Below are 16,570 nucleotides of genomic sequence, written 5' to 3'. Positions count from 1 at the left end.
AGCTACGGCTGAAGTGTCAATCCATCTGAAAGTGGTCAGTCAATTTCAAGCACTTCTGACTTAGACTCTGGAAGGATCTGAGATACAAGAAATATTTCAATTGATTAAAAAGAATGGGTATTTGAGAATAGTTGATATCATATTGCATATTTAAATTAATAATCTGAAAACAATCAGATGGGTATGTATAGGCCTGGGCGTTGGTAGGTCAACGTTATAAAGAATTTTAATTCCTATGATTTTGGCCCAGGTCCAAGGAGTTTTTGGAAAGAAGTTCACAAGTACAATGTCATCACTTACTTTTATTTTTCCTGATTAGTCAACGCTAACTGATATATCTCAGGAGCAGACCAATTAATTTTATTGTGTTCATTTTTATATTCTGGATGGAAAATCAATATAAAAATAAATTTGCAGAATAAATTATTAGGTCAATATGGTACTGGTCATAAAGCAATTACATATAGTTCAATAATAAAGCACCGCGGCCATATACATTTTTATTGTCTGTTATCTCATTATTCAAAGTCATGATTTATGAAGTTAAATCAGACTTTAACTCTTCTTGCCAGGTATACCTATCTTTTCATTTGATGATATTTAATCCCGTGTACTTAAACAGTGTCACCTTGCTAGAGAAAAGGATACTATAGAAAGCACACTTAAAAATGCCACTTGCATGTTCCTCTAAATTCAGTCCAACCAAATTTGATTTAAATAACTTAGCTTAGCAAATTATTAAATTAAAATTAATAATTTAAAAATTTGTTTTGGCACTGTTCTGTACTGAGCAGCTCTCAGTCTAGGCTTAACTATACACAAGCATCTCTGAACTCTCTTCCTATCACTGGAAGATTTGTCTCTAATGTCTTGACAATATTTTTGTTTCTATAATTAAAATAAATCTATTAATTTACAGATGCATCACTAGTATTTGTAATGAAGCAATATTGAATGTGAGACTATCTCATGGGGCTTTGTAGGCAGGTGATAGAAATCTAATAAGCTCCTCCAGGAATGGTCTCATGATTCGCTCACATTCTACAAACCTTCCAGATATGTTTCTTTTTTATTTATACTTATGTTTTGAAGATCCTAGGGTTTAAAATTTAAAATGGTTAAATGAGCCTAACGCTGAAACTGCTTGATTGGCTCATATATGCTCCATTAGATACGAAGAAACAAACTCATGTGAACCTAAATTAGGCAAATTGAACATGCTTTATTAATTAAAAAAAATGTTCAACCTTTTTGAAGTTCTTAATGTACTAAAAAAATGATGCATGGCTATATGAGGGGAAGAGAAAATTATCGTGCTTTTTCTATTACAAAAATTTCTATCCAAGAAACTCAAGGAAATCAACTGAAAAACAAAAATTTTGGAAAACTGTCATATAGTACCAAGGCAAAATAATTAAAAGATATTTGTAGCTGTCTCATGGGAACAACCGTTTTCCCCTAATGAAAACTAACACTTTAGAAATGACGCTGGGGAAACTATTTCCTCATGCATAATATGAACTAAATTATAAAATGTGTGGAGGAAACTAGGGACTAATGAATGTTAATTAATTGTCTTAATAAACATCTCTAAAATCTTATTTTATACATATAATAATTTTATGCAAAAAAGAAGACTTAACTGCACAATATTTTTGATGGAAATACTGGATAATTTAATGACATTTTAAATTATATTTTATATATAATTCAATTCCACTCAAAACTGTAATAGGATTAATGTGTTTATTTAATTTTGTCAAGTATTAAAATTGTGTTGGAGAATAAACAGGAAAAGACATAGAACATTTGAAAAACAAGAATAATTCTAACAATATAAACTAAAAGCTCTATTGATCAACAAAGTTTGATTTTGGCACAGTAATATTTCAGTAGAAGTACATGAATAGCCTACTTTTAAAATTTGATAAAAATGGCACTCTAAGCCTGTAGGGGGAATGAAGGAGAGAAATTTGGACAATTACTCTCACTTGACATGTCAGCAGTTGTGGGATTATGAGGCACCATCATTCCTCCAGCAGAAACAAGTAGTAGAAGACATGTTAATATTTGGTGGGGACTTTTTCTGAAACAAAGCAGCTCTAATACATATATGTAGTATAATATGTAATATACTTGCAACAATTTTATTAATATGAATGGGAACTAAATTGTTTAATTGGTAGCTGTACAATTGCAGAACAGTGTCAATATGCACAAATGTATCTTAAATTAAAAATGTGTTTCTAATCATATACGGACCAGCCAGTAATATATAACACATGGACAAAAAAAAGGAAATCTTTTTGTTATGTGTTTGGGTACCATGGACAAACATTTTTTGTTATATATTTCATTTTCGTAAATACCAGGAAAAGTGACACTTCATATAATATTACCAATATAGTGTCTTAAAGTTTGCCTATTATTTACTGTCCCCAAATTTCTTGTTCATTGTGGAGCCCTACAATGATTATTTGGATCAAAAATACCATACCAATTGCCCAAACTAACTTTATTTTCTTATTCGTTTAAAAATGATTTAAGCATGTTAAGAAGGCAAACGGTGAATTTTTAGCAACTTTTCATCTGTACTTTTCGCTTGTTTCATTTACCTTCAAAATCCTTTTAAATTAAATTATTGGCTGCTAAATTATGACTTGATAAATTATGGATGGGAAATAACTATCACCTATACCAACTAAAATGAATGTCATTTGCTTAATCATGTAAATGTTATGCTCAATTCTTTTCCTATATTTGAACTTGTTTTAACAATGAATTCGATGATTTGAGTTCTTTTTCTTTTTTATCTAAATATGACACCAAGACATATGTAGCAGAACTGCAGCCTTTGCAAAAATTAATTAGTGACAGTATGCCTGGTAGCACAGAGTCATCTTTCCAATTTTGGTTTCCTCCTAGCAAGGTAAGCAGCAACAGAAACAAAAACAATCCCCTTCTAGACTTTAACAAGTGATAAAGTCAAGCATTTTATTTTATAATCCTCTTCTAAGTTTCTTGCCTTGGACTCTTTGAGATGCAAGTCACAATCCCTGTCTTCCTGGGTGCTGCTTCTCCTCTGGGCTTCCTGGACCGCAAGGACTCTCTTCCCTGGCCTGGCCAGTCCTACCCCCAGACTGCTCTGATGTTATCCCAAAGGGTTAGGCTTATTTCTGTGGCCTTCCTTGTTTTCCCAGGTTTGACATGATACAGGCTTCCTAAGACCAGTACCTGAATGCAATCTTTTAACATGTCCCACACAATCACCATTTTTCTCCTGGTGCTCATGTCATTGAATCCAATATGGCATCTCTTGTTTGGCTTGTCTGTGAATCCCTTGTCTTCTGTGATTCCGGTGGAATAGATTTTAGCAGTTTCTGTCTTTAAAAAGAATTGTAAAGGAGGCTAGGAAACAAGCATTCATCACCCTGTCTGGAGCAATGGAGCGGTCTGCAATAAATCCATAGAACTTATTGTTGCAGCTTTGATCTTTGAAACAGACCAATTTACTTTTCTTTCTGTAGGGTCTAATTCATTAGACTCCTGTTATAAAACTTTTATTGGAGAAGTTGAATCATAGAGTCAACCAGAAAGAACAGATTTGTTGATAAGTAGTATAAGTGTCATAATGTGAAGAATAAAATGCTACAGACAAAAGTATTTATTTCCTGCTTTTAGAAGTGAAACAGCTTGAAAAAGAAAACAATACTGCATTCCCAGTGATGATAAATTTCAGTTTTGCAAACTACAGCGGTTTGGCATGCTTGCTGTATTGGAGACATGATTACTAATCTGTATTATAATGCACACACACGTAATACATATGTATGCATTTATATATGGATTTGTGTATGTGTGTGTATACACTTTCTATACATATCTTGTTTTTATTTTAATTATTATTATTATTATTTTTACTAATATTTATTGAGGGCTTAATACAAAGTTCTGGAGAGCTCCAGGCACAGGGCATACCAAAATTATGGATGAAAGAAAAGCCCTTCTCATGAAACTTATAGTTTGGGGAAGCAGACAAACGAACAAATAATTCGTGTATCAGTTGGTGATCAGATGGTAGGGAGAAGAATCAAGCAGGGAAATAGATGGGAGAACGATGGTATGGGGGTCTGGAAAGACTTGCCTGATGAGGTGACATTTAAGCAAAGACTTGAAAGAAGGGAGGGGATAAGGAGTGCAGATGCCTGGGGAAATTGTAGTATTTATGCCTATGCCGAGGGGGCAGGGAGTGTGAAGGCTCTGCTCTCCTGTTTGGCAAAATCAGAGGAGAGTAAGGGGGCTGGTGTGAACTGAAGACGGTGAGTAAAGGGGGAAGTGATAGGAAAGTTGGTCAAAGAATTGATCAGGTTGATGTGGAAAATAGGCTACAGGTGCTCACATTTGTGAGTGAGAAGGGTTAGTTCCCTTCGAGAAGATAGCGGGGGCTGGAATTAGGGTGCCCCTAGGTTTGCATGTGATAGGGCATTCTTGGAGCCTGCATAGTTTGGAAGATAAAGCTGACAGGATTTCTTGAAATCAAGATAGATGCTTTACTTACATCCATGTATGTGGGGCCTCAAAAGTTTAAATATCTGAACTCTTAAACCTCAAAAAGAGTTGTCGGAAGACTATATCTGAATCACGTGAGGAATTTGGACATTCTATCTCATCTCAAGTTACGTCCCGATACTGTGGAGTATTCTTGGCAAATTTCATTGCAAACTTGCCCGTGAGCAGCACAAATTGTTAATTTCAATGATCTGTAGTTTACAGATGACACTGTTGTTACTGTTGTTTTTAACTCCATTTTAAAAATTAGGTTGATATTTTCTATAACTTATCAATTGGAACTTCTCTTTTCTATTATTTCTCAATAATAACACAAACAATTTTGTGTTATTCTTTATAAATATGACGATCTACTTTGCACATTCTCTCAGTGTTGTGAATAAATCCATCCCTTCCAGGAAACTTTAATTTAATTTCAGTATTCAATTATAATTTTTTTTATTCATAAATTTTGGACTTTAGTTTCTTTTATCTGTGCTCCATTTTTAGGTTCCTATCCTCAATTCTTTATTCAGGAAGAAATGAGACTCATAAGAATCCCATAACTTGGTCAACCACATAAAAATAGTTGAGAGAACTAGAATTTTAAAGTGTGGATATGCATTTTAAAATATGAATTTTGAAATAGATATGCACAAAGTAGCTAATAATAGCAAACACTCATAATGGGCAGCTACTGTTCTAGGTGCGTTTATGTATTTTAACTCATATAATCGTCACAATAACCTTAAGGGGTAGCTGATATTAGTATCTGCAATGTGGAGATGAGGAAATTGTAGCATATTGAGTGTAAGTAACGTGCCTGAGGAACCTCACACAGTGGATAAGTGGCATTGCCAGGAGTTGAGCTTTGACTCTGGCTTCAGAATTCCATATAACACATTATGCACTGGACTTCTCTTCAGGTTGAAATAGCTTAAAATAGTTTGAGAGATTTTGTCACAGAAATCATGAGGGGTTCATACACATTGGTTCATTTCAGAGAATAGCACAGGCAATGCTAAATGCTTGCTTCTTTATATTGATTATAAAAAGAGGTGGGAGGAGATGGCTGGTGATTGTATACATTGCATGTTACCTGTGACAAAGGCATAATTTCTTATTACTAAGTTTATTGTCATGTTTCTTTTTAGCTTCACTGTGCTACTGAAATGGGAACCAAGTGTCCTCAGGGTCTTGTCTGTGGGAACATTATTTATCTCTTCAATACATAGCTATAGGTTTGCATATGTTTAATTTCGAGATGTTAAAGGCTTCTGGATAAGACTCTGTGATTTCCAGGCAACATCCTGGGAACATGTAGGAGAGAATTACAATTGATTTAGACCTGTGAGCATTTAGTCCGTAGACTTTATTACCTGGAAGTTCAGAAAGAAAAACATGTCTATAGCTTCACTCCATAGAGCATAGCGTGAAGAGAACTTATTTTAGATAATGTAGACAAACCACAATCTGTTGGTTTTGAACCTCAAATCCTGTGTTACAATAAGCCCCCCACCTCCAACACTCCCCAAAGCACACTACGCTATCCTTGACTTGCGGTCCATCTTTATCAGCAAACAAAATGGGGGAAAATATACTCAATATAAAAGTTCCTCTCCTGACACACCTTCTCCTGACACACCCTTCCTTTCCTCTCCTTGGTACATTTGGTCCAGGTACTAAGATGCCTTCTCTTGCTCCAGGTCAGAAGTAGTTGAGGTTTCTTGCTGCTCTTCTGAAATCACTGCTGACAATTATACAACCCACAGTGATTTTGGTCTCATACCAACTCATGTGATCTAGAAATGGTCATTGGTATCCACAAAAATGTAGTCCTGATTCTCTTGTATCCTTTCAAATTGGCTTCTGGCTTCTCTTTTCTGCTATATAGTCTTACCCTGCAGCTAGTGTCTTATTCCTGGTGTACCGTTTAGAATTCCAAAAAGATTTGTAAGATTTAAGAAAATGAGAATGAAGTCTTAAATAATTAAGAATATCCTAGAAATTATTGCGTTTACATGGACATATCTGATTGTATGGCAATATTTGAATTCCACTTGATTTGAAAGAGAAAGTGCCAACGTTTGTGACATAGCAATTCCACCGATGTTTTTTCTTGGCAGTGTTTCCACAGACATTTTACATGTATCATTAAACAATCAGCGTTACTTTCTTTGTCAGTAGGAAAAATAAATCTTTAAAACTCAAGGGCCTCAATGGTCAAATACCAAGTCAATGATCTCTTATTCCCTTCAGCATGTTGAACTCACTTTAATTCTAAGCCATGCACTTTTACCATATGAAGGGCATTGTAGACAGGCGGCTCTTAGCTTTGTACTGATTGCAAACAAACATATTTGTAGGCAGCACTACTGTGAGATCTTTACACCAATATAAAAAAACAACAGTCGGGGTCGTTCAATTCCTGATATGTCTAGGGATGTTTAATTTGGTCTGTTTGGCTGGTCTTGTTAGATAAGAATAGGCAACTGGGATGTACAAACATAAAGACTCTTTAGAGGACAGGCAATACCTTTAAATGCAAACAGCCATGAATACGTACACCTTGGTGCTATGAGTGAGAGAATGACTTTGTATAAGTTTTATGCTTACAGATTGAAGTTCATTTCTTACTAGTATAAAGATATAAAGTAATGCATATGTTCATTTAACAATTACTTATCTTGTGCCAGGTACTGTGTTACGCATGAGAGACGAAAAAAGGAAAAGACATCTCTCATTCTAATAATTTACAGTATAGCACATAGACAACACTACAACGTAGGTGAAACAATAATGGTGTAATCTAAGAATATCAAACCAGCTGCTGGAATTATAGTGATAAATATATTATCATTATTACCCAGATATTGAGGGCCTAATGCCAAGGGAAATGGAAGATTTCTGGTACAACTTAAGGCCAGAGATGCAACATTGAGAAGACTGATACTTCTGTGATTTAGATATGAAGGAATTGGCAAGCAAAAGGGAAGGGACTTACACAGCCAGGTTGCTTGAAATTCAAAGTGGTACTGAGTTAGTGAATTAGCAATGCCAATTCAAGTGTTCTAGGCAGCAGCATGTACAGAGGCCTAGAGATGTAAAAATCATGAGGTAATTGGAGAATTGTAAATAGGTGATTGTTACTAGAATTTGGAATGTAATTTTTAAAGATTGTGAAATAAGAATGGCCAGGTAGACAAAATCACAGATCATAAAGGAGCTTCATGGAATATATATTGGAGTTTGCATTTTGTCCTTTACATTTGGGGAACATTTGAAGGTTTTGTAAGGTAAAGAATAGTTTGATCCTATTTACAAGTTATAAAGACCATTCCAACATTAGTGTGGTGTATGATTTAGAGAGAAATGACAGCTCCAGGTTAGAGTGTGTGACAAAATTCTAGGAGAGATAAGGAGAGCCTGTAGTAAAACAGTGGTTAGAGGTATGGTGTGAAGCCTAAGTTGACTCAATATTTCATACTTTGTTGACATCTGGAAAATTGGGATGATCTTAAATGGCCTACCCACAAAGTCTGCCTCCTTTCTGCTTCTGTGCGCAAGGTACCCTAGCCAAAACTTGTCCTTATCAAGTGGATCAGGTACAGTTTCTGCTTGTCCCTGAAAGTGGGTTTCAGTTCCCCGCCAGCCTGAGAATTACTCAAACTAGCCAATTACATGTTCTTGCAGGAACCAAGGGCCACCTCGACCTCTTGGTGCTACAAAGCTTGTCTCTCACAGCCCTGGTTATTCATTTCTTCCCAAGTGCAGCCCCTTTGGCATCTGGCATGGTGTGCAATGTCTTCCCAGGCTGTTGAGTATATGCAACAAATAAACCGCTGTTGATCCCACCTCTTCAGTATTGGGAGTTGTGTGTTTGGCATCCCCTGATAACTGTAGGGCAAGAATTCAGCTCTCACCATTGAGGTGAATAGGAGGTGATCAAAAACAAGCAGATGAAGAGAATAGAGATTAGAGCTGTGCTGTCCAACATAGAAACCTCTAGCTCCATGTAGCTATCAAGCACTTGGAATGTGGCAAGTCCAAAATTGTTATGTGCTATACGGGTGAAATACAAATTAGATTTTGAAGGTTCAGTATGACCACAAGGGTATAAAAATCTCATTAATAATTTTTTAATTGATTTCATGTTGAAATAATATTTTAGACATATTGTATTAAATAAAATATGAGAAACAGTAAAATGTTTTTGAATGGAAATTAACTATATAAATGTCTTATTGGGGGCCTGAAATACCAGACATTTGCAATGAAAAATGCAACAAAAATAATATTTGGTATTAATAAATATAATAGGAAGCAATATATTATATAATAGAGTGCTTCATTTGTGGAAAGGAGATCTTATCACAGGAGGTGAAGTTGGAAATAAAGACTCGTAGAGAATTCAGATAAATTTTCTTGTAATTTTTAACTATCTAGTATCTTTAAGCATTGATTTGTTATTACATGTATCTCTTCATTAAATTTTATGATTTCCTTTGAGGGAGTTGTATCTCTAGACCTGATATTCCTGATAGAGGATCTGTTGGGTTACAAAAAATTTGAAGAGAGAGATATAAAGAGAAGATAAGGGGAAGATATTCTACTAGATAAACTGAGGATTAAGTAGGTAGGAGGAAAGGGACAAAGAGACTTCAATAGAAGGGACTGAGCTGGAATGATTTTTCTCTGAATGTTGATCAGAACAATAGCAGGGAGTCATGCGAAATTTATTTTTGAATGATAATGGTGAAGACAGTTTCTCATTTTAACCAAATACAGTTAATTATATGTTTAAGATATATATGTTTTATTATTAAAGGGAATAGAAAAACATATTCTTGTCTGATGAAAAAAGAGATAGTGGTTTGAATATTATACGTTATTTCTGTAACAAACATGTTCCAGCATAACCACATTAGGCAATGGGCTAAGTTGTCTAAATATATTCTCATTTAATGTTTACAGTGACCCAATGAGTAATACTTTATTGTCTCTATTTTACAAAAAAGGAAACTGTGACTCAGGGAAGTTCCACAAATTGTCCGAGGTCACATAGCTTGCCTGAAGCAGAACTGGGATGTGAACCCAGATACCCAAAGTCCCCTCTCATAATTTCCTGGTTACACTTGTTATATGTTTGGAATTTAGGGAACATGTATAGAGCGAACCAAGTCAAAGGGAAGGAAATAGATTCATCTATGGGTGAAAACCTTGGATTTTAGAGGAGAAACAACATTACTCTAGTGGCCATACCAGCAGTAATATTTATTCTGAAGAAGTGAGAACCGAAGATATGTTATGCACGTACTACATCAGTTATTTAACAATTTCAGTAAAAGCAGAGTTCTCTTTATGTTCTCCCCACCCACTTCACTGGCTCACACAAGAAAATATTCATTTGCATATATATACATATACTGAACAAACATATGTACCTATGGCCAAGCTGTGTTCCTACAGTTGAAGTAAAATCCTATATGCAAGACGCTTTGATTTTTTTCTTTTTGAAATCATTGGCCAGCATTGTTTTTGAGGGACCTCCATCAAGCAAATGGTTAATATCTAGCCACCAAAAGCAGACTTGTAAGATATTATTCGAGTGTAAATTGTTTGCATAATTAAAAATAAATCGACACTCATGGTAAGCAGGTCACTTTATATCATATTAAAACAGTGAGATAGAAGAACAAAAACTCCATTAGGTATATGTGAACGGGTTTGTTGAAATCAAGGCAAATAAAATCTCTTATTGGATGAAGAACTATCTTTTTTGTAGAAAAAAAATAGTGTTAGAAGGAGTATAAATTTTTCTCACTAGCATTCTTCTTTGTTGCTTATTTAATTGTTTTGAGGCCATTGTTAAACACAAACAAAATTTGTTTTTGTATGAGATTTGTAATATAATTTTTAGAGGCTGGTATTTGAAAAGCATATATTAATATATCTTGATGTAGGGTTATAACAAATATTGTTCCTTACCTTTATTAATGTAATCAATGATTATATTTGTAAGTTAGGCAGTTGGAATAAAGAAAAAGAAGGAAAGAGGAGAAATATTGGCTTGTTTAAAGGTTTTAGGAAGTTCTTTAAAATTTTTAAAAGTATGTCATTCAAGACCATGAAAGATAATTTATTTAGAGTTAAACTATTACCTATGCTAAATATTGAGTCAATAGTTCTGAAGTAGCCAGTGGGTAAAAATTGGGAAAACCAAGATATTCTTAAAACTAAAATTTTTCCAGATTTATTATAATCTTCTCATAGCCCAGAGTCCCTTTAAGTAGTTTACTGTAAGAGATGAATTACATAATTAAAATTTGTTTTGTTGTCTTCACTGTCAATCTTAGTAAGAAAAATGTGCATACTGATTGAAATGAACCAGGGAAGAAAAGACTAGTTGAATTTGTGGGAATTTTGCTCCCAGCTATTTGTAGGTAGGTGAATGATACTGTATACATTATTTAGAAAAAATAAGAAAATGCAGAAAATTAGTTACATTTAAAAAAATCTGGTGATTAGGTAGACTTTGAATTATATGAATTTTACTCAATATGAAAAGTATCTCCCCTCTTTTCTACAAATATCTCTTTTTTCCCACTTGGGGAAAAAAATGTTAATCTCTACTTCACGAAAGAAAAAATTAGAATGTAACTGGAGGAAACTAGTGAACAAATAAATCAAAAGTTAGAGTTCTAAATACACAATTCTTACGATTTTAGTGTGCTTTAATGGAATGCTATCAAGCACATGCTCACCTAAGTAACAATAAGGTGGAGAAACTTGAGTCTCACACTGAACAAAGAACAGCAAAAGCAACAGTTTTGTGATTTGTATCAATTCATACCCAAGAAAAATCTTAACATTTTCTGAAAAAGATCAAGAGACTTTAGATGCAGTGGGAAAACAACAGAGAAACAAACATCTTAATGAAGTATAGATCCAAAGGTGAATCCTGTTTCTTGATTCTCTTTTAGATCATACTTGAATTGTTTGCTTAAAACCACAAACAACAAATAAACAGAAACGATGATCTTCAGTCTCCTTTGCAGACACTGAATTATGTCAAGCATAACTGCTCAAATTATAGGAGAAAGTAATATTATTTACAGCTATAGAAAAATTACTCTGGAGGAAGGATGGATTGATAGGTAATGCTACCAAAGCCACTTTGATTTACTGTTCTGCTGAAATTTTACATTCATGTATCACGGAAAAGATTAACAAACCTTTAACATACCTTCATTGACAAATGAGACAAAAATCCTCCAAATGGGAGAGTAACCTATAACTCTAAGACAGGAAGAGCATCACTTCTTCTCTAGAAATTAATTTTTGGATGGCATGGATGAGAAATATGGTTTAATTTAGAGAATTCATGGTGTTTAAAGAGGTAAGCTTTAGATTACATTTCTTCTGTTAAATAGGCATTAAAAACATAATATTCTGCATTAGTATACATACTGACACATATAAAAGTCCATGCTTTAAACGATTGACATGTACTACATAAAAGGCACAAGTGCCTCTCTCTACCTGTAAACACATACTGGTATTTTCATTCCATGTCTTATCAATAAAGTTTTTTTCTTCTGTGGATAGTGAAAAAATATATAAATACTACATTATTGTCAAGGTGGAAATACCTAGATTAATAGTATGGTAAGATTTTTACCCATGGAAAGATGGCCTTACACACAGTAGTTAATATTATGCAAAGTATGCACTTTCTCATTCATTTTCCCCCCAAATCTCTGATAGCCGCTGTTGGAACCATAAATGCAAAATTCACTGAGAATGGCATGCTTGCCAGATAAAATACTATTGTCAGTGAATATGGAAATTTTCAGATAGTCTCCTCCTATAAGAGGAAAACAGACCAAAAATGTGGAAGGTTACAACTTTGCAACTTCTTTAGCAAATCAAAGAAATTCATAAAGAGGAGTAACAGAAGAAAACATGTGTGGGCTAAATATAATAAGTAATAACTGCTCAAAATAAGAGCATAGGATTATACTTATAATTTCATAACAAAATCAAAATTGTTTTTAAATTAGCAAGGGAAAATGTAAGCCCTTAATTCAGATATTGGGTTACTACTAGCCTCATTTACAGATATCTCAGTCCTTATCTTTTCCTCAAGATTCTAATTTGTCTCTTGCATATAATCAGTGTTCTCAGTCAAACAGTTTCTGAAACCTTATGGTCAACAGAGGAACTGGGCTGTGTCATGATCCCCACATTGGAAACTGGGTAATGCCACAAAACCCCACATTATTTCTCAAAAGTCACACAGGGATTGATGCTAGTAATTGCCAATGAGTGCATATATAACAGTTTTCATTTTATGAAAAAGATAGAAGGAGATTTATTCACACCATCCTCTGTTGACAGTCACAAGTGCATTAAGGGGATAAAAGATGGGGGGTTTGTTTTTCTGTTTCATAGTAAAAGTCAGTATCTTGGGAGCCTTGGTTCTTCTCTCCAGTGCTATCTCACTTTTTGTAGCTCCTGTCTCAGCCATGATGGGAGAGGCTGCCCCAGTCTGTGTAGCAGTTTGGACAGTTCCACATTATGATCTCGGTAGTAATTAGAGAGGAAGGTTCTAGACTGAAAAGTGAAAAGAAAAGAAGGCAAAGGAAGCTATAAGTTCATTAAATGAGATTGCGCACATTTCTTAAGAAATTCCACTTCACTAGGACCTGCTGTAAAATAGGTATTTCTTTGTATTTTTCTGCAGATATCACTCATTTTTACCATTAGAAAATATTTGGCAGAAGTATAGCTGTAAAATAAAAATGGGTCCAGGTATAGCTTACGTGCCTTATACAACCACTAAAACACCAATTTATTAAGGGATTGCTGAAGTCTATGTAGGGAGAAAAGTTGATAAGAAGTATATAATACTAAAGAAGAATGAGGTACGTAGGGACCAGATGTACCAAATCTACAGAAAAAACATCTGTTTTTTAAATTGGTCACTTTATGTAAAATTGGGTCATAGCATAAAGATGAAAAATGAACGTAATCACAAAAGCTGAATTTCATGATTAAAGAAATAACTTGCAATTTATAAAATGTTTTCTATATTTATTCAGGACCAAAACAGTTTTTTGAAAAATCATTAAGCATTCCTTCTTCAAAGATATTATAAGGTCTCATTATAAAGATTACTATAATGATCTTTCCTGTGATTCTTATATTCCTAACCAAGCTGGAGTGATGGGCCATTTTTAGATGAATGGTTTAAAAAAGGATTATCAGATACATCTGTGGTTTTAGTTTGTTTTATTTCTGGAAGACAGAAAATTTATAATTGGTCTTTCTCTGTGGATGTCACTTACCTCATATTAGAACGCAATGAACATAGTTCTGTGTCTCTTTGATAAAATAGTAGAGATGAACATTTTTCCTGTGAAAATATAGGCAGCAATGGCCCACGTATCGGCTTCCATCTGGTCAAAGTTACACCATCTCTCTTAAGCCCTCCCAATATTTTAGCACAAATGAGTCTCTTTCTTCCTAAAACTCCCTTAGCCACTTTTGTGTGTACTGTGGAAATGGACTTAACATAACTACATTTTGTCTTGTACCATTAACCAGGAATTTCATTACATTTCTACCCTTAAACCAGATTGTAAACACTTCAAATTCTGGATAAGATTTTTATAGAAGTAGTGGAATTTTACATTGATTTCTTGGTAGATTAAAGTGATTTTTGAAGGCCTTTTGAAATTATTGAGTTCAAAGGTATAGTTTGAGGACCTTCTGGTTCTTCTATATCCATAGTAATACCTAATATCTTCCATCCTCCTTTTGCCCACCTTGTCTTAGGAGAGATACTCATTATATCTGCTCAGTTGATTGCTAATTGGTTTCCCAATCCTAGGCTATCTCCTCATACTATAACTTTTATTGAAAGATTTTTTTTCCCCTGCCTTTTTGTAGTTTCACATTGTTTTGTGTATCTTATTATAAACAAGTGACTGTAACTAACTTATCCTCCTATAATAAATCTGGGCTCATAACTGTTTTAACCTGTATCCTATTTGTGATATTGTGATTCATAATAAGAAATATGAAGTTGATCATTGGCCCCATTTCTGGCACAGAGCTTCTAAAACCCTTGGAATTTCCTAAGTGAGATAGTGATAAAGGTATATTTTGTTATGTTGATGAGGTGGCTTATGGACCCCACTAAGAATGGAGGCTGGTGGCATGGGGAACCAACCTTGTGGTTAAAAGGTTGGAACTTTTTATTTTTAAATTTTTTATACAGCAGGTTCTTATTAGTCATCAGTTTTATACACATCAGTGTATACATGTCAATCCCAATCGCCCAATTTATCACACCACCATCCCCACACCCCATAGGGCTTTCCCCCCTTGGTGTCCATACGTTTGTTCTCTACAACTGTGTCTCAACTTCTGCCCTGCAAACCGGTTCATCTGTACCATTTTTCTAGGTTCCACATACATGCGTTAATATACGATATTTGTTTTTCTCTTTCTGACTTACTTCACTCTGTATGACAGTCTCTAGATCCATCCACGTCTCAACAAATGACCCAATTTCGTTCCTTTTTATGGCTGAGTAATATTCCATTGTATACATGTACCACAACTTCTTTATCCATTCGTCTGTCGATGGGCATTTAGGTTGCTTCCATGATCTGGCTATTGTAAATAGTGCTGCAATGAATATTGGGGTGCATGTGTTTTTTTGAATTATGGTTTTCTCTGGGTATATGCCCAGTAGTGGGATTGCTGGTTCATATGGTAATTCTATTTTTAGTTTTTTAAGGAACCTCCATACTGTTCTCCATAGTGGCTGTATCAATGTACATTCCCACCAACAGTGCAAGAAGGTTCCCTTTTCTCCACACCCTCTCCAGCATTTGTTGTTTGTAGATTTTCTGATGATGCCCATTCTAACTGGTGTGAGGTGATACCTCATTGTAGTTTTGATTTGCATTTCTCTAATAGTGATGTTGAGCAGCTCTTCATGTGCCTCTTGGCCATCTGTATGTCCTCTTTGCAGAAATGTCTATTTAGGTCTTCTGCCCATTTTTGGATTGGGTTGTTTGTTCTTTAATATTGATGAGCTGTTTATATAGTTAGGAGATTAACCCTTTGTCCGTTGATTCATTTGCAAATATTTTCTCCCATTCTGAGGGTTTTTTGGTCTTGTTTGTAGTTTCCTTTGCTGTGTAAAAGCTTTTAAGTTTCATTTGGTCCCATTTGTATATTTTTGTTTTTATTTCCATTACTCTAGGAGGTAGATCAAAAAAGATCTTGCTGTGATTTATGTCAAAGAGTGTTCTTCCTGTGTTTTCCTCTAACAGTTTTATAGTGTCCAGACTTACATTTAGGTCTCGAATCCATTTTGAATTTATTTTTGTGTATGGTGTTAGGGAGTGTTCTAATTTCATTCTTTTACATGGAGCTGTCCAGTTTTCCTAGCACCACTTATTGAAGAGGCTGTCTTTTCTCCATTGTATATCTTTGCCTCCTTTGTCATAGATTAGTTGACCATAGGTGCATGGGTTTATCTCTGGGCTTTCTATCTTGTTCCATTAATATATGTTTCTGTTTTTGTGCCAGTACCATACTGTCTTGATTACTGTAGCTTTGTAGTATAGTCTGAAGTCAGGGAGTGTGATTCCTCCAGCTCCATTTTTTTCCCTCAAGACTGCTTTGGCTATTCGGGGTCTTTTGTGTTTCCATACAAATTTTAAGATTTTTTTTGTTCTAGTTCCGTAAAAAATGTCATTGGTAATTTGATAGGGATTGCATTGAATCTGTAGATTGCTTTGGGTAGTATAGTCATTTTTACAATATTGATTCTTCCAATCTAAGAACATGGTATATCTCTCCATCTGTTGGTATCATCTTTAATTTCTTTAATCAGTGTCTTATAATTTTCTGCATACAGGTCTTTTGTCTCCTTAGGTAGGTTTATTCCTATATATTTTATTCTTTTTGTTGCAGTGGTAAATGGGAGTGTTTCCTTAAT

At 34.6% G+C, this 16,570-nt stretch overlaps 1 protein-coding gene and 1 long non-coding RNA gene across 2 annotated transcripts in view; one reads left to right on the top strand and one right to left on the bottom strand.

Annotated features, from left to right (window-relative positions):
• The window catches only part of LOC141278754 (uncharacterized), a 69,820-nt gene that overhangs the window by 5,988 nt on the left and 47,262 nt on the right, over positions 1 to 16,570 (top strand). The window lies entirely within an intron of this gene.
• LOC101326359 (bifunctional heparan sulfate N-deacetylase/N-sulfotransferase 4) overlaps positions 9,839 to 16,570 on the bottom strand; it is a 34,802-nt gene continuing 28,070 nt past the window's right edge. Inside the window, exon 6 of the mRNA XM_019928068.3 lies at positions 9,839 to 13,164. Within this exon, the coding sequence (XP_019783627.3) occupies positions 13,045 to 13,164 (120 nt within the window). The 3' untranslated portion in view covers positions 9,839 to 13,044. The remainder of the gene's footprint in view (positions 13,165 to 16,570) is intronic.

Source organism: Tursiops truncatus, chromosome 5 (assembly GCF_011762595.2).
Source record: "Tursiops truncatus isolate mTurTru1 chromosome 5, mTurTru1.mat.Y, whole genome shotgun sequence".
Lineage (NCBI taxonomy): Eukaryota > Metazoa > Chordata > Mammalia > Artiodactyla > Delphinidae > Tursiops > Tursiops truncatus.
The sequence above is the reverse complement of the archived record's forward strand: the minus strand, read 5'-3'. Positions and strand labels throughout refer to the sequence as shown.